This window comes from Protopterus annectens, chromosome 3.part0 (assembly GCF_019279795.1).
Source record: "Protopterus annectens isolate FY-2018-M chromosome 3.part0, PAN1.0, whole genome shotgun sequence".
NCBI lineage: Eukaryota > Metazoa > Chordata > Ceratodontiformes > Protopteridae > Protopterus > Protopterus annectens.
The window spans coordinates 1122558094-1122581563 of NC_056731.1; the positions used below are offsets into that span (position 1 = coordinate 1122558094).

General features: G+C 38.8%; 1 protein-coding gene across 3 annotated transcripts in view; it reads right to left on the minus strand.

Moving 5' to 3' along the window:
* LAMA3 (laminin subunit alpha 3) overlaps nucleotides 1–23470 on the minus strand; it is a 2187360-nt gene that overhangs the window by 585769 nt on the left and 1578121 nt on the right. For all 3 annotated transcript variants that reach the window (XM_044065357.1, XM_044065355.1, XM_044065356.1), the window contains exon 35: nucleotides 14928–15072. In XM_044065357.1, coding sequence (XP_043921292.1) covers nucleotides 14928–15072 — 145 coding nt within the window. The remainder of the gene's footprint in view (nucleotides 1–14927; nucleotides 15073–23470) is intronic.

Consider the following 23470-nt stretch of genomic DNA (forward strand, 5'->3'; position numbering starts at 1 on the left):
CTACGCAATTTCTCCTCCCATCCAGGAGTACTTTTATGTGAGAGCTTTGCCTCCAGTGACATTGTGTAAATACATCTGTCACATACCATATCAGTTTGTTTGAGAATTAACTGGCTGTCAGTAAACATGAGGCAATTTCTACATTGCCTCAGGATGCCCATATCCACCAAGTTGGTAACAGAGATAGTAGGAAATTCATATCCATGACAACTGCCCCTTTTTTACATCAGATTCATAAATTTATGATCTGTAAGTTATCAACTCAAGGGCTGAAAGGCTGTCAAGTAGTCATATACACAGCTCTTATTAAACATCATAATCTCCATATAATCATGTAAACTGGTTTTAAGCACTGTCAGTTTGAGTATCTAACTACAGGTGTGAAGAATTCTACAGTTTCACAAATCAGATTGTGAAAAAAAATGACTTCTATATAATGTTTTGCATTTAGGAGGACTAGCTATTTTCCTACATTGGTCAAGTATTTGGCATAATAATAAAAAGTCTCATAGAATCCTGAAAAGCCAACAAATCCTAAACAATCACTTGCAGTATTAAGTATAAGACAGTGAGTGCAGCTTAAGAAGATGGAATAAATCAGAATATGCAAATCCAACCAATAAGTCTGTTGATCCAATACAAATTTATAGGTTCATAGGTAAGTACTAGGCTATCTGCCCAAGGGCATTTATACGCCTAGCCAGAATGTGTTGGCTTTTGCCACCCCCTTAGATTAGTTCCCTGTGCCTCTGTCCAGCAGACCAATTAGTTCCCTGTGCTACTGTCCAGCAGAGCCACTGCAGTGATCCCCAGGGTAAATTTTCTGTTTCCCATCCACCTGTCAAAGTTTCTCTTGAAGAGTGTTAGTGAGGGGCTCTGCCTGATGTATATTGGAATCCTGTTCCAAAGCATGGGGAGTCTCTGGGACAGGAATCTATCCCTCCGGCATGTCCTATTTATTGTTGTGGTGAGGTTTATATCTCTAGAGCATGTGGCTCTCCGGGATTTGTTTTTTTTTAGGTGGAGCATGTCCATCAATTCTGGGTTGGACATGGCCTTGTATGTCAGGCAGAGATCACATCTGAGTAAGCGGTATGCAACCGAGTACAGCTGGAGTTTCTTGAGTCGGGCTGCATAGGGCATCTGTTTGAGGCCAGTAATCCTCTTGGTGAGGTACTTTTATGGTCTTTCCAGCTGTTGCAGGTGTCTTGTAAGGTACATCCCAAATGGGGCGTTGTATTCTATGATGGATCTAATGAGTGATGAGTAGAGAGGCACAATAACCTTTTTTGTTCTAGATGCGAACCCTTTTGTGATTAGGTGGGACACATAGAAGGATTTTTTAACCACCTTGGCAATATGATTATCAAAGGAGAGATTACTATCTACTTGGGTCCCCAGATCCCTTATTACATTTTCTGTATTTAGGGGACTGCCACCTATGTGGTAGTTCGCGGGTACTTTGTTTTTTCCAAAGGGGATGACTATGCATTTTTTGGCATTTAGCTTGAGGCCATGATTTTGACACCAGGTATCCGTCTCAGTGAGACCCATCTGGAGGGTGTCTGTATCAGCAGGAGAATCAATTATGGCCCCTAGTTTGTAGTCATCTGTGAACTTGGTCAGCCATAGTCCTCCTATGCTTGCCTGTACCTCTGAGAAGTATATACCGGACAGGAGGGGGTCCTAGGACTGAGCCCTGGGGGACGCCACTTGTAACCGGTTTAGTCGGATGTAGAGCCTGCAACTCTCACCGGGTTCTATCCATGAGCCAGTTGGCAACCCATCTTGTGACGTAGGGGTTTATGTTCAAGCTGGTGAGCTTGTCTATAATACTAGAATGGGGAATGGTGTCGAAAGCCTTTGCGAGGTCTAGGTAGGCTGTGTGGACCTCCTTTCCCTTGTCTAATGCCTTGGTAACCATCTCAAAGAAGTCCACCAGGTTTAGGAGGCATGATCTGCCCTTAAAGCCAAACTGGTTAGGGCCCAAGGTTTGGAGGTTCTCAATGTCTCTGTTAATGAGTTCCATGATGATGCGTTCCATAGCCTTGCAGACCAGGCTAGTCAGGCTTATAGGGCGATAGTTCCCGGGGTCCGTTGTGGCTCCACCTTTGTGGAGCAGGATAACTGTTGCTGTGCACCACTCTGTGGGTATGGAGCCTGTAGAGAGGCTGAGTTTGAACAGTGTGTTTAGGTGAGGGGTTAGTTCATTTTGGAACTCTTGTAAGACACAGCCTGGGACATAGTTCGGTCCCATTGAAGCTGTGTTTTTGGCTTTGGATAGGGCTCGGTGATTGATGGGGCCCTACATTATTCTGGTATGGATATGGGCCCTTTAGGGGATGAGAGGGGGGGGTGAAGTTTGCACTAAACCTTTCTGCCAGAATGTTGGCAATATCAGTCAGTTCAGTGTATTTTGTGCCATTCTGCACTAACTAAGAGCAGATCTGAGAGTTTCCACTTAGGTTCTTGACATAGCTAAAGAATGCTTTGTGGTTATCTTTGGAGTCATTGGCAATTTTTCTTTCGAAACTAGCCTCAGATGATTAAATGAGGGATCGTAGTTTCTTGCTGATACTGATCAGGGATGTCTTTCCTGCTTTGGGATTTTACTCTTTTCTGTACTAGTTTCCTCCTTCTGTTGTATAGTTTGTTTATGGCAGGGGTCCACCAGACTGGTTTCCTTTTCTTGGAGGAGTGAGTCTTGGTTTTACTTGGGATAGCACAATCCATGCATTCCTGCAGATGCTCATAGAGTGCCTTTGTAAAGGTTTCAGCAGCTTGGACAACATTGTCCTTTAGCATGGGGGCTGTGAACTTTTCCACCTCGGTCTTAAGTAACGTGAAGTTTGCTTTTAAAAAGTTTTTCATGGTGGTTTCCTTGATTGGGGGTGGGGCAGAATGTGGATATCCAGAATGATTAGTCTATGGTCTGATCTAACCAGCGAGGGGCTGACCTCCGGTGTCTGGTGTGGAACACCGGTTGCCCATGTTGGTGATGACCAGGTCCAATATGTTGTTCCCTCTGGTGGGGGTGTTGACCAGTTGATCCAGGGTGTTCGAGTTTATAAATTCTAGGAAGCGTTGGGCAAGGGAGTTAGTACTTGAGTAGTTCTCCCAGTTTATGTTTGGGTAATTGAAATCACCCAGTATTAGGGTGTTTGGTAGGACCTTCATATTTCCCAGTGTCTCCAGAAATGCGGAATGTGTGTCCTGGGCCATGGTGGGTGATCTGTAGCAAGCTACAATTTGGATTGCAGTTTTGCCCATTGTTAGTTGCACATGGTTGATCTCTGATGCATTGTGCTGCGCCACTAACCTGGAGGTGTGGGTATCCTTGATGAATATGGATATACCCCTGCCTTTTGTGTTATGGTCCTGGTTCTGTGGCCGAAAGGTATGGTATGAGTTATAGCCTAGTAGTGCTGGGGTGCTCTCAGGAGCCTTAAACCAGGTTTCTGTTACTGCACAGATGTCGATGTTCTCCATACTGAGGAGTGCCTCGAGTACGTGCATTTTGAGGTTTAGACTTCTGGCATTGAGTAGCATTACCCTCAGTTTTTGGTTACTTGTGCTATTTATGGTTGTGGGTTTGTCTTTTGAGCCTTGCCTAAAAAAGGCACTATGGGGGCGGCAAGAGCCTTGGCACTATTCGAAAGCCTAAGGGTGACAGGTGCAAGCCATCTCTTGCGAAGCAACATGGCTTGTTGAGCATGTCACCCCAGGCGGACAGATACTGGATCCCCTTTAAATGACACCAGAAACTTAGCCAATTGTTGAAATTGATCATTTTGTCTTTATACTGTGGCATCATTCTTGGTGAGGGCAGGATGCTACTCATGGTCATACCGGCCTGGGCTACATGATCAGAGAGCTCTTCAATGTCTCTTTTCATGTAGTCAAGGGAGGTACATCTCAGGTCATTCACACCAACATGGACAATGACAGAGATGTATTTGTACTTGTTCTGGCGTGACCTGAGTGCTTGTGTTATGTGGTGGATCCTGGCACCCGACAGACAGCTAATTGTAACATTCTCTTTGTTCAGCCTAGTTAGTGGGACATCAGTGTGCCTGACTATAGAGTTGCCTTTTACTAGTGTGTTGGGTATGTCATTTTGTGTTAGGGGCTGTGATTGCGTGGCACATTGATTATGTGAAGTATGTGTTTCATGGTTGGTGATGGGGTGTGGTGGCTGCTTGGATGTCTGCTTTGGAGGTCTCTGTTGCTTTTGCAGATTTTTATTTAGAGCCTCCGAGTATGTTTTTATGTATTCATGTGTGTTATTTGCCGGTGTTGGTTTATTAGGTCTATGTGAGACTGGTGGTGTGTTGCAAGTATTACCCTTCTCCTCTTGACTGTCAGTTCCAGTCTTGGGTTGAGAGAGCTTTGCCTCCAGTTTGGCTGTATAATTGCATCTCTCGCATATATTAGCATTTGGTGGTAGGAGGAGAGGGTTGTCTGTGTACATGAGGCAGTTGTAACATTGCCTCAAAATGCCCAGATACACTAGTTGGACTGCAGTGTACACAGGAAACTGCTCTTTGGACATGCCTGAATAGGTGGAGTAAGCTGTTTTTCTGATTGGCTGGTGGGAACGAGTAGAGAGCCATGTCCTTCTGGACAATATAGGGGGGTCTAGTGCTAGGGTTAATTAGTGCTTGCTATGAGTTTTAAGCAAGTGCTTGACTGTGAAATGAACGGTTTGAGGTTTGTCTAGTTCCAAGGGAAAAATTGAAGAGTAGACTTCGTGGAGCCGAGAATAGTTTAACTCTAGCTAAACGGCGCTGCCCGGTGCACAAAACCACACAAATGCGTTTTTTTATAGCAGGGAAGTGAAAGAGATAGAAATTAGTCCAAAAATGGCTGATAAACTACTAACTTCTTGGCTGAAACCACTCCTCCAGGGACAGATAGGCTGCTCAAAGCTCCCCTTTCTCACAGGTGAACAGAGAAACTTCCTTCTATCCAAGTAAGGTATGGGCAACACAGAAACTTGTAACACAGCCCTGGATTCAGCAATAACCTGAAAACTGGACAATACTAGTTCAGAAAGGCATGACAACTGTGGTAGTGGTGGTACTGGTTTCAGATCACCTCCTACCAGTGAAAGTAACAGAGCAGTATGTACTGAGTCCAGCACCGTCAGATATGATGCATCTGCTACGGCAGTGTGACAACACAGAGCAGGACTGACTGGTCTGACTTACATATGTGACTCTCCTAGTTTGTGCCCCTCACTCATGGGATGTTCATGTTGTCCTTGTGGTCATGTTAGAGTATGCTGAGGAGCCTAGCTTGAAATATTTAGGTTGTTTAACATTTGCATGCACAGTGAACATGAAATTCATTACTTCTAGTGTGGTAGGTACTGAGAGAGAAAACTCTAAGAATGAAGCAAAGGGAATCACGAGTGATATGTTAAGGAAAGGTACAGCATTTTGGGCTTACACTACTTTATATATTGATTACAGCAGTGTCGGGCAAATTAATGGTCATAATATCATGTGCCCTACTGCTGTATTACTAGTAGAGTGGCAAAATGTGACTTCAAAGGTTGTTTCCTTCCATCACATTAGCTGTATTAAGATATGCTAGCATGAAATTGAGAAACCCATTCTATTGCTGGGACTGCAACAAAGAATTAAAAAAAATGGTTCACTGCAGTAATAAGCAGCTGTAGCAGAATCCTGTTGATCTCTCATAAGAGAGTGGGTCATAAAAAGTACAGATTTCCATATTATTCACAAACACTGGCAACTTATGCTTTTATTGTCTTTAATAACTACTCCATTAAAGTAGGTGCCTCTCTTCAAAGTCTATACAGCTGTCACAGTTTTAGGAAAGTCCTTTCAGTGGTACATACATCTCAGTATCTTCCACTAACCTTATAATGAGTTCTTGTTTTTGCATTCCATTAATAATGCCTACTATTAAAATTAAGTTACTTCAGTAATTGTCATCAAAATGCATGCTAACATATATTATTGTGAATATTCTTAACTGAACAGATTTGCAATGTCACCAGTTATTTAAGGCTTTGTTTTATTTATGAAAAAGGATGTACAGGTACTTGTATCGAACATTTAAAAATAAAGACCAAAGTTTGACTGAGTGGAAGAGGGAGATGAAAAAGCACCCATGACACATCAGGCAATCCACACTCTCAGCATTACAGAGCAGGGGAGAAGAAAGAACAGCATTATTGGATGAACAAGGAAGCATACACTCAGCATAAAGGCAGGAATCTCTGTTTTTGTCCATAATCTCTGTTTTTGTCCATTTCCTCCATGGCTACAGCTTTTCGTTAAAAAAATAAAACATACACAAAAATACTGCATGCAGTAAGAGACGTTTTCTTTTCAATATCTGCATTATTACAGCTCTTTCCAATGAAACACAGTGTCTTTCCTCTTGAAAGTTTTCCTCCAAAAGAAACTACCATTAGTCTACTGTCTTGGGGAAATTTTAGACAGAATATGACCCTGAGGGCTTGCTGGTGGTGGGATATTTTCATTTGTTTCTATTTCTTTTCAGGGTCAGAGTGACTGCCACAGTCCAAGTCTGACATCAGTCCAGTCGCAGACAATCCTCTTATCTGAAAAGTATAAGTGGGATGTTTGGTCCACCATTCCCACAAAAATGTTCCTGTATCTTCACCCTCCAGGATGTTCATGGGTGATGTCATCCCCTACATGGGAGGAATACCTCCTCATTGGGTGGAAGGGGATCAGAACTCAAAGCCTGATGTTATGGGAGGGCTACAAATTCTATCCTATTCATTTCCTTTCTACAACTGCCACTTTGATGAATTTCTGACCCATTCCTGGACCACACAAGTGACTACCAAAGTTATATTGGTATGTTTTGTGACAAAAGTAAAACTGTTGTAGGCAGCTGTTTCTGACTGGCTTGATTGGGAAGCTGTGGTACTTTCTCTGAGTCTTTCCACACATTTCAAAATCTGTTTCTGTGTAATAAGTGGGCCTGCTGTTAGTAGTTGATCTAGGAGAAACGGATACTCTGTGTGATTCTGGCTTTAGCCTTGATTTCATCAATTTAGTCCATCACTTCACCAATGGACAAGAACAAAGCCTCACACGAAGTGCTCTCAGCAAGAGGCCTAAGTACACAAGTGTCATTATGGAGGGTAGAACAGCTGCAGGAGCCAGAAAACATTAAAAAAGGCTGTGAAAAGCCTCCACATGTCCCTTTATCTCTCTTCCCCTTGAGAAGGGAGCAGAAACAACCGTTAGGACCTTGAACTCAGAATCCTTCACCAACAGCACTTCCTGGACAGGCATGTTGTGTTTTTTGACCTGGACCACAGATAATGGGAGGTAAGAAGGAAACTTACCTCAGATCTGGAAATCCCTGTAGGAATGTTGATGGCAGTGACAGTGGTGAGAGGGAGAATAAAAGAATGACACTTTGTCTTGAAGTGAGGTCCTGCTATGTTTAATGGAATTGGCTGCCCAAAAAACCCCAAAACAAAACAATTAGTCAAATATGGAAATCAAAAATCTAAAGCAGCCAGAAATGAATTACTGAACATTGTATGTAGGATCTTTAGAAAAGGGAAGGATCAAAGTACACAGAAATCAATGGATTTTTTGGAAATAATGCATGCAGAGTAAAATTCAGGAGGAGTGAAATTTAAAGGAAGGCAATTTATGTAATGTTGGAGCAAATGATAACTGTTAAAAAAGAAAACGTGTACAGAATGGAGTTACTGAAATGGTTAATGTGGTATGTTTTCTTTTCTGTAACTGTATATGTACCCATGTCACTATTCAATGTGTGAAGTTAGTAAAGGTGTTTAAAAATACTTCTAGGGTCTTTGTTATTTATCAGCTGAACATTTGTAAAAACAAATGGGTTATTTCTGCACTTAGCAAGATGAACATGCTCCTGTTTTCTATGCAGAATGTTTATGTTATGTATTATGGAACATATGAGTGATACTTATTGGAAGAAAATAACAAGTGCATACAAATAAATAAAAAACATCCAGCTACAGTCACATATTGACAGATAAGGAAATCTGGGACCTAAAAAGATTGACTGAAATTATTTCTATTCACCAGAGGGAAAAAAAGTGAATAATTATGTTATGGTATGGTATCTTTCCAGCTGGTAGACATGACAGTTTCTAACCACTGTTTTGCTTTCTTTGTGTGTATATTAATATATAATAAATAATATGTAAGTATATCAATAGTGCACACTAATATGGAATTTTATTGTGAGTGGGTGCAGTGCTACATGGATTACTTAAGCAATAACCCATGCCTGGGTGTGGGTAATGCTGGAGTTATCCACGGTTGGTGTGGTTTGGTCATGACGGCGAAGCCCAAGTGGCCAAACAAAGACAACCATGGGTAAATCCAGCAATACCCACACCCAGAAGTGGGTTATTGCTATTATACAATGACACTATTTAAGAAAAAAAAATACTTAGTTTTTTTAAATAATGGCACTGTATAATGCCTCCTTGCTGCCCTTCCACAGCTGTCCAGTATTCTTAGGCAGAACTGATGTACTGTGCATGCGTATGGTTATGCAGTATATCAGAGCTGTGTGTGGAAGCAACGGAGAAAGGAAGATCTCCGTTGCTTTTTAAAAGGTGTCTCGCTATGTTAAAGGAGTTTAACATAGAGCGATATCTTAAAAAAAAAAAAGCAACGGAGGTCTTCCTTTCTCCGTTGCTTTTTTTAAATCTGTCTCGCTATGTTAAACGAGTTTAACATAGCGAGACAGCTTTAAAAAAAGCAACGGAGAAAGGAAGATCTCTGTTGCTTTTTTTTAAGATATCTCGCTATGTTAAACTCGTTTAACATAGTGAGATAACAGCAACGGAGCTCTTCCGTTCTCCGTTGCTGTCCAACAAAAAAAAAAAAAAGACTTATGCTAATGGAAAAAGTCTGTGCGACTGGACCTTTTTCCATTAGTATAAGTCTGATTTATAACGAGTACGCTGACCAATCAGCGTGCATGTTTTGGAATATTAATGGGGGGTCATTGTATAATTGTCAATAACTTTCTGTGAGATAAATAAGTGCATACATTGTTTCAGTTCTTCTTTGGAACACCAGGTGCCTCATTGATCCATTTCAACTGCATTACACAGCAGCTCAGAGTTCTTACAGTTTTTAGATTCATTTTTATTATGCAAAGTACTGGATTTCACTACTTTATAATGGATATTATTATTTATGTTGTTTAAATACTGTAGGAAGATAATATTTTGACAGCAAATGTACAATTCTGATTTATGTTACGGTTTCTTTAAATGACTTTGAACATTGTATTACATTTATTGGCTCCATGTTTAAGTTGCAAACTAATGAAGGCTTTCAGATTGTACCAACGAAGCTGGGGAACACAACTGAAAATAGTTTACTTTAATTATATCATCCCTTGTCACATCTACATTTTAAAATGTTTGCATATGCTTTTGGACAGACTTTGGATATACATATGTTGTTTCACAGCATCCTGGTGTGTTGCATTACTTCTAGTGGTGCTGGTTGTTGATCTGCTTTTTACTCGGTGTGTGGCCTCATGCATGCTTTTCTCCATCCCTGTGTGATTGTGCATCTTTTTCCAACTATCTTGTCAACAGACCTGTAGAGTTAAGGTTGAAGAATCACTTTCTATCCATTTCTACCTCGGTGGGAATCCCATGGTTCTGTGCTGGGGCATCCATGTTTGTTATCATTATTAGCACTTCTACTTGTATCTTGTCTATTAGCTACATAAGGCTGTATACTAATAATCTAGTGATTTAGTTTTCAAAAACATTCCAGCAGAGCTATTGAAAGGATGTTAACCCATGACCTCTAGCAATTTAATAACTTGTGTTATATCAAGGTTTACCACTAATTTCCACAAAACCAAATCTATCCTACAGAGAACCTCTACAAAGCTTTCTCACCTCCTCCTGCCTCAAGGTGTTGTCATCACTAGTTGGTCTTACGAAGCAGATTCAGCTCTTCAAATATTGTGGTACCTGCACAAGCCCCACATTGTCCTATGGACTGCTTACAAAACCAGCTCTCTTCTTAAAACTTGCTAAAAGCACAGCACATTCCCTCACCAAGGAAAGAAAATTCTGCTTTGACAAAGACATTCTTATTACAACCCTCCAAATCTGGATCACAGCCACAACTAAAGCCTCTGTTTCTAATACAAATATACTTCAGGTGGTTTTAAACAAAATGTGGTTTCATGCGCAATTCTGCATGTATATAACACTACTGCCAAAGTGTATAAAAAACTAATTGTCTTGCTTTTTCCTTAATGCCCACTTACTAAGTGTCTACAGTAGAGGCCCATGTCATCTTGTTGATTCTTCCAAAATTATTCACAGATGAAGACTCTTAACACGTACAATATACTGCAAACCCTGCTATTTAGAAGAACCAGAGGCTATGTAAAGAGATGCAATAAAATGCCAAGTCTTACTTAAATAAAACATTTGGGTTTGAGTTTATGTAAGTATTTTAAGTAAGTATTTTAAGGTGAGCAGATACTCTGTTTGTTAAAGATTACAGTGTGTATTTGAATTGTGTCTATACAGTACAATAAAGGTTAACAGCAGAAAAATATTCTTTAATTATTTACATCAGTCTACATTACAGAGGAATTGCCACTAGTGTCTGTGCATGAGTGTGTGTGTGTGTGTGTGTGTGCGTTTGTGTGTGTGTGTGTGCGTGTGTTGTGTGTGTGTGTGTGTGTGTGTGTGTGTGTGTGTGTGTGTGTGTGTGTGTGTGTGTGTGTGTGTGTGTGTGTGTGTGTGTGTGTGTGTGTGTGTGAGTGTGTGTGTAATTAATTTTATTGTATAACTAGCTCTCTACCTCACATTTCTTATACATACACTTATTCATTATTAGATTTATAAAAACCTTTTCATAGCATGCCATATGACTTCTGTTTGAAACTTTTGCTAGTAAATTTGTCAGAATAATAAAGTTAAGCTGTCAAGGTTCGCCATCAGCAGCTGCATAACTCATGGAATGAAGCTATACGACCCTGTAGAAAAAGTATTTATGTTGTGAGCCATACAGTAAGTACACACCCAATCTATGGCACAACTGACGGCTTGCTTCCCTGAAAAAAAGAACAATATATCTATAAATATCTGTATATGTATCCATCAATACAGACACACACACACACACACACACACACACACACACACACACACACACACACACACACATTGTAGAATAGTATGTATTCGATTCGATACGGAAGAAATGCTGTTATTGATGTGCTATATATACACCATGTATTACGATGGAAACTAATGGTAGTCTGTATAGATCATGTACTATGGTAGGAAAAACTGAAGTAGCATAGTGTCACTTGGGGAAATACTGTTAAAATAAGGGCTCGTAGTTCAGAAAGTCAGAAATGTTTGCCCCTCAAGGAAATTTGCAGCTAGGAATGCAGACTCATCCTGGATCCTGATCAGTTGCGGAAATCTAAGGAAAATCAATGAAAAACGTGTAGATCTACTCTAGTTGTAAAAGCAGCCTAACTGTGGACTTACTCAAAAAGTACCACAAGCATAACTATGGATGTATCTGAGGGTTGTAAGGCAGCTTGAGTTGAGCTACAATGACAAGGCTGTGACCTGTAAGGAATTGTATGTTTCACAGAGATAGTTTAAAGTGGGCTAAAAAAGGAGAACTGAGCAACTATAAGTACAATAAGTAGAAGCGTGCTTATTATCATTTAAGTTGAAACTGATGTCTGCTATGACATTATCATTTTAAATAAACTGCGATGATGTGAGGTAGTGTCAGCTATGCCAGGAGGAGTAGGGCAGTGGATGTGTAACATATGCCAGCACAGCTAGCTGGAATCTTGTAAAGAATTATATGATGTCATTTATATATCAAACTGATTTGTACAGATGTTTGTGCTGAAAAATGTATTTGTAAAGCTGCTTGTGTTAAAATGTACCAAAAGTGTGCCCTGTTGAACAGAAAAAGAAATATACATGAATTATTGGAACTGTTTAAATGTATGTTGTAACAGAGGATACCAGAAGAGAAGAGGTTAATTTCAAACTTTGAAAACAGTTTGAAATTTAATTACCTGGATTAGGCCATAAAGATTGTATCTTACAGTTCTCAAAGCAGCCAGATTCAAAAAGTATGTACTAGGAAGCTTCCTGCATTGTCACTGGGGTGAACTAATTGCTACTCTGGAAGGGTGAAGGTTTGAAATTGGTTTATTTCTTCCAGGAGCTGCGGCAGATCTTATCAGGGCTGTGTGTGTGTGTGTGTGTGTGTGTGTGTGTGTGTGTGTGTGTGTGTGTGTGTGTGTATTATTGACACATATGTGCTAAATCCTGACAGCTTTCAGCTAAGGGGGGGGGGGCATGGGACCAGAAGTCAGATGACCAGATGTATGTGATATCATTCCATAATTCATCACTATATATAATGTTTAACAATAGGTGAGACTGAAGTCTCAAAGCACTCTGTTTTTGTAACCTGACAAAGAATGATCTCTCACCTACTTCATCATGCCTTGCTCAAGTAAGTAGCCATGGGAATAATAATTCTTTATATCAGTCAGGAAAATATAGTGACATTGGTTAGGTATTGTTTTTCTGTAAATGTGTGAACCTATCACCTGTGTTATTTTTAATATTTCCTGTGATTGAAACTTTGTTTTTTATTGTAAATAGATATTTAGTATTTTCATGTTCTTTTATTATTTATTATTAAATATATTTTAAACTTTTCATTTTGGCTGGTTCTTTAAAGAATATTTAAAACTTTGAGAGGACTTATATCTATTTGGTGACACTGTGGCCACTGCTGGAAGCCTTACTGCATTGACTAAACACTATTTGTATTAATGTTAATTTCACTCAGTATAATTGGTTACCCTTGTAAGAGCCTTAGAGTAGCTGGCTTTGGGGAGTCTGTTGGCAGTGTAACTACTTTATAGTCTTTGCAGAAAGGGACATAGCTAGTAAATCTGTGCCAGCCTTTCCCAGGTGTGTGTGTGTGTGTGTGTGTGTGTGTGTGTGTGTGTGTGTGTGTGTGTGTGTGTGTGTGTGTGTGTGTGTGTGTCAGCTATTTGGAGCAGAGATATGAAGCACTGGTTTCACAGACAGAGTAGTGGACACTCAAATGAGGTCTCAACTCTATAGCTGTGGCAGTGGGTAGTCTTACTGGAGATCTGGACAGATGGGGAAACCCAGACCCTGGACTGAGTGTGTTTCCTGTTTGCTCTTAAGGGTAATTGTGCTTTATGCAGAGAGCTGCATCTGGAAATACTGGGAGTGTCCCTTTTTGGTCCAACTGAATGTCCCTCTCCAGTGTCAGTGGTAAGGATTCAGGCTCCTTGATTAATGGTCCAGAATGGGGACATCACATAAACTACTCTGAATTTGAAGAAACAGTCTCCAGAGTATTATATTTGCTTGTTAGTGTGTGTGTGTGTGTGTGTGTGTGTGTGTGTGTGTGTGTGTGTCTGTGTATTATTTGCATCAAATGTCCATTTAATACAGTTGAAACAAAGCAATCATTTGATGTTTCATTATTTAACCTCACAAATGGAAATGTAAGTTTTTTTCACTTTTTCCTAATTACATAATGAGAAGATATTGCAAATAGATAGTAGTTCCTTTCATCAAGGAAAGAACATTGCTGTGTATGAGCATACAAATTTCAGAAAGAAGAATAGGAGATAACTCAGTGTCTCTCTCTACACACATGCGCGCACACACACACACACACACATATATATATATATATATATATATATATATATATATATATATATATATATATATAAAAACACCCACACATACATGTATGTGCACAGGTCTATGTTAGATAACCAAAATTTCACTTACCTGAAATTCAGTTGAGCAAGACGAAAACACCGAACATTGAATTAACCGAATGTTCAGATCACTGGATTTTTACACAGGGAATGTAGGCCGTTGGCCAACATTCAACATTCAAACACACCACAGCATGTCAAACCCACTCAGGTGGGGGGCTATACCCCCACCTATGTGGGGAACTTCACCACCACACCCCTGTAGCTATAAATACCAACTCCGAGATCGTACTTTAGTGGAGGAAAAGGGCAAATTTCCTCATGATGGCCAATTGCTTACATTCCCTGTGTAAAAATTTGGTGATGTGAATGTTTGATTAATTCAACTTTCAATGTTTTTGTCTCGCTCAACTAAATTTCAGGTAAGTGAAATTTCAATTATGTGACAGTGAATCGTGTGCACACATACAATGAGTGTAAATTGTGATTGGTGAGACAAGGAACAGGATGGAGGAAAAAGGCAATGATATAGACAATTAAACACCACAACCATTCAGAGTACAACTGTACTATCATGAATGAGCAGAAGCTGAAACAGGTATCTACATCAGGTACAAAAATCCATTTCCATATACTATGCTCATTAAAGGAACTTCTAACAGCACCAGAGTGAGTATTGAACTCTTACTTACTAAGTAAGGATTTGTGTGCAATACAAATGCAGCACTATTGCAAAAAATATTGTGCTACTAGCTTTTCGTTTGCATTAAACTTAATGTACTTTTACATACTTTATTTTGAAAAGAATAGCAGAAGTTGATTTGCAAGTTTTAAAATGTTTGAGAGTTGACAATTGATCTCAGTATTCCCATGATAATGCACTTTTCTTATGGAAATGTGACTGCCATTTATATGTTAGTACAAGACTCTAAAACTGATCTCAAAGTGCCACATACTTTTCAAAAATATGTCTAGCAAAATGTAAAGAGTAAACAAACCTAATTATAGTTTATAAAGAAAGAATGGACTACAAATAAATGTATGTTTCTGGGGATTTAAACATTCAAAGCAAAATATTTCTAATCTTTATCATTGTTGCTGAGATCACAAACCTTGCAAAGGCACTTTCCATTCTCAGGATCACAGATATCTGACTGAGTTCCACCTCTGTTGCAGTCACAACGTAGGCAAGATGGGAAGTGGTAAAAGCCTGGAGCACAACGGTTGCACTGCCGACCTGCAATTCCTGGCTTACACCTTTATAACATAAAAATGAAAACAAACATGAACAATGGATGTATATGAAAATACAGTAGTAGATGCTACTAGTAGGTGATACACAAAGTGGCATTTTAACTATCATATATCTTAGTTTATGCAAGAGAATAACTAGAATTGGACTAAAAATTTAGAACGTACTAACACATTCTAATACACTAACAGAGTATACAACAAAATCCATGTAATAACACTACCCAAATGTAAGAAGAACATAACAATAACTGATAATGATGTTTTAAATGTAACTACTGTTAGGTTCTCTCAGTGATGCTCTAGTAGAAATACAAGACCTGCTGATGCCAGTCCCATCACTTTGAAAGTTAATCTGTGAAAAAGACTGAAAAAACAATGAATTATGATACCTTTCTAGTATTGTTGTGGGGGTCTTTGCCTTCTGTACCTTCTGACATAGAAGCTATGGCCCATATCCCTCCTATTTGTATATATTAACTCGAACATTACTGCACATCGGAGAAAGGGGAATACCATGAGATACTGCATTCCTGGACTTAATGTGTATCTCCTGACAGAGGAACTAGATGTGTGCAAGTTTAAATCTGTGTAGAAGAAGAAAGCTGAAATGAAGCTAACACAGATTGTTGGCACTTTTAATAATGTGAGACAGTACAGGATTTACATTCCAGTGATAAAGTATAGAAGAAAGCCAGGAAATTATTGCTCAATTAAATGTAAAAAAAAACAGTTGAACAGATGCCATTCTGCTCAAGTGGTGGTAACAAGTATCAGGCAAATCTTATCCAACAATGAATAATGCATGTAGGCAGTGTGTTATACTGAATCATTTTTGGAAAGTGTGTAAACCATAGAAATTGGTCAGAGAAATGCTTTGCAAGTAATTGATTTAAATAAAAGTGCAGAAAAATATTTTGGGCTGCACTACATCTTACACCTGAGCATTAGCTGCTACTGATGCCTATCCTCATCCACTGGTTTTAACTGTCTCTCTTTGACACTCACAAACTTATTATGACCCATGCTTGAGGCCAATGAGGAAACTGATGCATCTCAGTGCAGCATCTTATTGCTGCCTGGGGGGGGGGGGTACCTTAAGCTCTACTATTACCCCATGCAAACATGCATGCATGCATGCAAGGTCCACTGAGCCCATGAAGCATTAGGGTGAGTCAGCCACTGTCCATCACCTACTTGCATTTAGCACCACCTTCCTCTTAGGTTTTCCCAGACTTCACAAGGGATCTAACATGAGGAGCATCCATACATGTGCCCTCTCTTCTAGGATAGGAACTCCCATCCTACCCTGTCCAAACCTCAGATACCTGAGCTGCTAATCAAATCTAAATCGTCAGGGCCATAGTCAGGGTTTTATCCCATCTACATTAAAAATGCAGACAATAAATAAGTTCTACATTTCCAATATCTGTCTTTGTCAGCTGGTAGAAAAATCGAATTATACTGTATAAATAGCATATATATATATATATATATATATATATATATATATATATATATATATATATATATATATATATATATATATATATATATATATATATATATCATTCAGCTTTAAACACAATATGATCCCTGGTTTCTGCTGTGCTCAATATTAGTCCTTTCTGTCTTAAAGCCCTTGATCTAATATTTTGTGTATGATGCTTATATGTTAAGCCAGTTCCACTAATGCACCTAGATCTTTTACATAATCAGCTTTTTCATGTCTATTATTTTCCATAATTTTCTTCAAATTATGTTCACAAAACATAATCACTTTACTTTTCTTAAAAATGTCTTGTAATCCTTCCCTAATAGCTCATTCATTTAAGCTTGTAAGAAACATATTTAAGTAATTCACATTCTTAGGATCATAGAAAGATGTTTAAGTAATTCACATCCTTAGGATCATAGAAAGATATTTAAGTAATTCACATCCTTAGGATCATTCATCTCTAGCCTCATCTACAGTTGCCAGCATGTTTGCATAACCATTTAGTAGATGTTTGGATTTCAGAGAATAGTATGCTAAGAAGTATAAGGGGTGGGAGGATGACATAATGGTTAAGGTGTTTACCTTAAAGACACAAGGTGCAGGGTTTGAGTCTCACATGGGGTAACTGGCTAGGCTTCAAATGGTCCAAAAGGGCAGTTAGCCTAGTACTAACCTATGAACCTATGAACCTATAAATCCTAATACCAAACCTCAAGGTACCCCTTTCGATATTGTTTTCCAGCTTGAACTAGTATCTTGTAGAAAAACACATTGCTGATGATTTCAAACACCTTATTCTGTAAGAATTTACTACTAGCCTCTGAAGACAGCCAATAATCTGACCATATTGTAATGAATGAAAGGCAATGATATGATATATAACTACACAACTACCCAGATATTATAAGATTGAAACCTTACTATAAAATTTAACCTGACAAATTAAAATCAGTCTGTATTTTATAAAACTATATTGATTGCAATATAAATTTGGTCTATCGATATTTTTCTTTATTAAATGCTGTTATATACATTATTCAAAGCATGTCACTATAATTGAAGTAAGAGTTATTTGTTAATAATTGGTTGTATCTACCTTATTTCCTCCCTTAAAAATAGGAACAGCATAACATATTTTCCAATACTTGAGTACAACTCCATGTTTTAACATAATGTTAAATATACCCACTACAGATGCTGGATAACTGTAGTTTCTGGTTGCTTGAGAGTTATTATTATAATAGGCCCGATACTGTACTCTATACTATTTGTTTGGTTTGACTTGTTCTCAGGTTGGGAAGAGAGGCAATTTATTCATATCTTCCTTTTTAAAACTCTAAAACTCTAAAAACATAAGGTATGTTTCTATGGAGGAGGGTGGGTAGGACAGAAAGTGCAACACATGCAAATTGTACTTTATTTCTTCGATTTTTTTTTTTTTTTTTTTGCTGGTTGTTTGAGAGTGCTGGTTGCTTGAGTTCTGGTTAACTGAGAGTTTACTGCACTACTGTTACCATATTCTCAGATATTAAACTTATAAGGGGTCCTGACATATTGTCAGGCCCCACTGAACTGGTTATCTTGAATTTTCTTAATGAGAGTAACATTTCTTTTTCAGTTATTATGGGACTCAGTGTTTCAATTTTCATATCTTCAGACTAAGATCCTAATGTGGCCATCAAACAGTCTGCCATCCTTTAAGATCAATTATTCGCTCATCAAACCATGCACTTAATTCTGTCTTAAAAGAAACAAAACAATGCACGCATCATAGACGTACATGAAATAAATTATTCAACTTTCCTGCTATATTACTGGAGGTTGAAGTAAGATGACTTTGGAAGGGTAATCATCACCAGTTTATTTCAATTTTGAGTCTACCTACTGGAATTGTTAAAATAAATCCAAAACGTAGTACCAAACAATTCATTATGGTTACTCTTACAAATTAAAATTACGTCCCCCCTTACCAATTTATAACTGATAGTATTCAAGGATGTTTTTAAACGTCTTTCCATATAATCAAAATTTTAACAACATTTATTTGTCTTACAAAAGTTTTCTGATTTTTTTCAGGTCTATTAATAGACTGACAATTATACATGCAAGCTGAACTCCCATATTCAATTAAATGTCCTATAATAGATTTATAAACTGGTAGCAATACCATAGCTTCCCTGCTACTAATAGATTCTAATATAAAATGTAACTCAAAAATTACATTTCCATAACTTCCAATAATTGGGAATGAAAGGAAAACTACTTCTCAGTCATCACACTCAGGTCTCTAATATGTTCTACTTCTTTTAAGAAGGAATTGTTAATAGCATAAGGGTAGCAATTATTTCAACTGCTACAGTGAACACACCAGGTAGATGAATTGCTGAGACTGCAGTGCAGCATAAAGGGGGTGCTGCACTACTGAGTGGGTCATCCTTTAGATGAGATGCAAAACTGACACCCTGTCTACTTGACTTGGTGACAGCTAAGGTAGATGTAAAATATCCCATAGTACATAGTATCTATCAAAAATAGTAGGGTCCCTTTATTTATATACAAAAAAGAAGTCTTATTTAGAACATATTTGCATATGTACAAATATTTACAAATGTACAAATGTATAGATATACAAATATATTTAAAGATAATCATTATCCTTACAATCATACAAAATGTTCACCCCTATTAGACCTCCCACTCCTTTTTCCATAATTATCATCTGATTTTACTTACTATTGCTACTAAAATCCATTTACCATTAAACATAATTTAAATTATTCTTTCATCCCACATAACCCATATGACATAAAAGAAACTGTTATCCATTCCTTTAACATATTTTTTACTTCTGTTCTTATAATATCCATATTTAATCATATCCATGTTTATTTTATTCACTTTTTATATCTTAGAAAAAAATCTTCTTTACACAGTTTCCCCATAACATTTTTACTCTTTTACATTTCAAAAACACATGTTCCATAGTTTCTATTTCTTGACAATATAAACATATTCTATCATTTTTCATTTTATATGGCTTATTTCCTTTTACTGGTAATTTATCTATTATCTCCTCTTCTTCTTCTTCTTTCGGCTGCTACCATTAGGGGTCGCCACAGCAGATCAACCATTTCCATTTCTTCCTGTCCTCTGCATCTTGCTCTGTCACACCAACCACCTGCACGTCCTCTCTCACCACATCTATAAACCTTATCTTAGGCATCCCTCTTTTCCTGTTACCTGGCAGCTTCATCCTTAGCATCTTTTTCCCAATATACTCTGTATCCCTCCTCAGCACATGTCCAAACCAATGTAATCTTGCCACTCTGGCTTTGTCTCCAAAGCTTCCAACCTGGGCTGAGCCTCTAATATACTTATTCCTAATCCTGTCCATCCTCGTCACACCCAGTGCAAATCTTAACATCTTCAGCTCTGCCACATCAAGCTCTGACTCCTGCCTTTTTGTCAATGCCACTGTCTCCAACCCATATAACATAGCTGGTCTCACTACCCTCTTGTAGACCTTCCCTTTCACTCTTACTGGTACTCGTCTATCACAAATCACTCCTGACATTCTTCTCCACCCACTCCATCCTGCCTGTACTCTCTTCTTCACCTCTCTTCCACACTCACCATTACTCTGAACTGTTGATCCCAAGTACTTAAACTCCTCCACCTTCACCACCTCTACTCCCTGCATCCTCACCATTCCTCTATCCTCCCTCTCATTCACACACATATATTCTGTCTTAGTCCTGCTGACCTTCATTCCTCTTCTCTCTAGAGCATATCTCCACCTCTCCAGGTTCTCCTCCACCTGTTCTCTACTCTCAATACAGATCACAATGTCATCTGCAAACATCATAGTCCACAGGGACTCCTGTCTGATCTCGTCTGTCAACCTGTCCATCACCATTGCAAATAAGAAAGGGCTCAGAGCTGATCCTTGATGTAATCCCACCTCCACCTTAAACGCATCCGTCACTCCCACCACAGACCTCACCGCTGTCACACTATCCTCGTACATATCCTGTACCACTCTTACATACTTCTTTGACACTCCCGACTTCCTCATACAATACCACAACTCCTCTCTAGGCACCCTGTCATATGCTTTCTCTAAATCCACAAAGACACAATGCAACTCCTTCTGACCTTCTCTGTACTTCTCCATCAACACTCTCAGAGCAAACATTGCATATGTAGTGCTCTTTCCTGGCATGAAACCATACTGCTGATCACTAATCATCATCTCCCTTCTTAACCTAGCTTCCACTACTCTTTCCCATAACTTCATGCTGTGACTGATCAGTTTAATCCCTCTGTAGTTACTACAGCTCTTCACATCACCCTTATTCTTAAAAATCGGTACCAAAACACTTTTTCTCCATTCCTCAGGCATCCTCTCACTTTCCAAGATTTTATTAAATAATCTAGTTAAAAACTCCACTGCCATTTCACCTAAACACCTCCATGCTTCCACAGGTATGTCATCTGGACCAACAGCCTTTCTGTTCTTCATCCTCTTCATATCTATCTTTACTTCCTCCTTGCTAATCCACTGCACTTCATGATTCACTATCTGCACATCATCCAACCTTCTCTCCCCCTCATTCTCTTCATTCATCAACCACTCAAAGTACTCTTTCCATCTGCTCAACACATTCTCCTTGCTTGTGAGTATGTTTCCCGCATTATCCTTTATCACCCTTACCTGCTGCACATTTTTACTAGCTCGGTTCCTCTATGTAGCCAATCGGTGCAGGTCCTTTTCTCCCTCCTTAGTGTCCAACCTTTTATACAACTCTTCATACGCCTTATCCTTAGCCTTCGCCACCTCTCTCTTTGCCATGCACCTCATCTCCTTATACTCCTGTCTACTTTCTTCATATCTTTGACAATCCCACTTCTTCTTCGCAAACCTCTTTCTCTGTACACTCTCCTGTACTTCTTCATTCCACCACCAGGTCTTCTTGTCCTCCTTCCTCTTTTCAGATGTCACACCAAGCACCTTTCTAGCCATCTCTCTTACTAGCTCTGCTGTAGTTACCCAGCTATTTGGTAACTCTTCACTGCCACCTAGTGCCTGTCTTAACTCTTCCCTGAACATCACCTCACAATTACCCTATTTCAATTTCCATCATTTTGATCCTTGGTCTGCCCTCATCCTCCTCTTCTTGATCACCAATGTCATCCTACAAACCACCATCCTATCCTGCCTAACTACACTTTCCCCTGCCACCACTTTATGGTCTCCAATCTCCTTCAGACTGGCCTCTCTACATAAGATATAATCCACCTGTGTGCATCTTCCTCCACTCTTTTATGTCACCCTATGCTCATCCCTCTTGTTAAAATACGTATTCATCACAGCCATGTCCACCCTTTTCACAAAATCCACTACCATCTGACCTTCTGCATTCCTTTGCTTAACACCATACCTACCCATCACTTCCTCATCCCCTCTGTTCCCTTCACCAACATGCCCATTGAAATCTGCTCCAATCACCAGTCTCTCACCCTTGGGTACTGTCATCACCACTTCGTCCAACTCACTCCAAAATTTTTCTTTCTCATCCATCGCACACCCAACTTGTGGAGCATATGCACTAACAACATTCATCATTACACCATCAATTTCCAGCTTCATAAACATCATTCTATCCGACACTCTTTTCACCTCAAAAACACTCTTAGCATACTGTTCCTTCTGGATAATGCCTATGCCATTTCTCCTCCCATCTACACCATGATAAAACAATTTGAAACCACCTCCAATACACCTAGCCTTGCTCCCCTTCCATCTGGTCTCTTGCACATGCAATATACCAACCTTCCTTCGGTCCATCATATCAGCTAGCTCTCTCCCTGTACAAGTCATACTGCCAACATTCAAAGTTCCGACCCTCACTATCATAGTCCTAGCCTTTACCTGCCTTTGGGCATGCCTTCCCCCTCTTCTCCTCCTTCGGCCAACAGTAGCCCAATTTCCGCCAGCACCCTGTTGGCCACCCTGTTGGCCAACAGTACTGGTGGCGGTCATTGTTAACCCGGGCCTCGACCAATCCAGTATGTACTTCTGTACTGTTGTCTGCATGTATGATTTGGCAAAATGTTACGCTGGATGCCCTTCCTGACACAACCCTCCCCATTTATCCAGGCTTGGGACCGGCACAAAGAAATGCACTGGCTTGTGCATCTCCCATTTATCTATTACCTGTCTCCATAAAAAATCTTGACATTCTACTTTCTGATTTCACCATTTGCTTATTATTTTTATAGCTTTATTTTTTTCATGTTTTAGATTTTACCATGGTTTTACAGTTTTATCATTGCATTCTTATACCATACTTTCCTATCTTTTTCTATATCATCAATTTTTATTTTCCACAAAAAAATATATATTTTTGGTAACATTTTATTTCTTCATTTAATTTTTCTCTTTTACACTTTTTTACCATGCCCCAAAATTTATCATACTTTTATTTATACAGTTTTACTACTAATCTCTCATCTTTTTCATTTATCCACTTTAGCACATTGTACAAATTTAATGAAACAACAGATATCACTGAGTTAATTAACACTAAATGTCCTTCCTCTTTATTTACATACAAAACTCTTTTTAATGGGTTTAATCTAAAACTACATATAAATGAAAAACATTATCTGTAATAATTATTTTTCAAATCCTGTTGGCAATATAAATACACTTGCTAAGTCTACTATTTTCCCATCAGTACTGAATTTATCAAATACGCATTTTTTCAAAATGATAATTTATGTATTCTCCAAAAAAGATATGTTTGTTTTATTTCTCCCATTGAATTCTACTTATATCTTTATTCCCAAATGTTATACCTAACACAGAAATTTCCTTCACTGTGAAATATATACCCCCTCTCT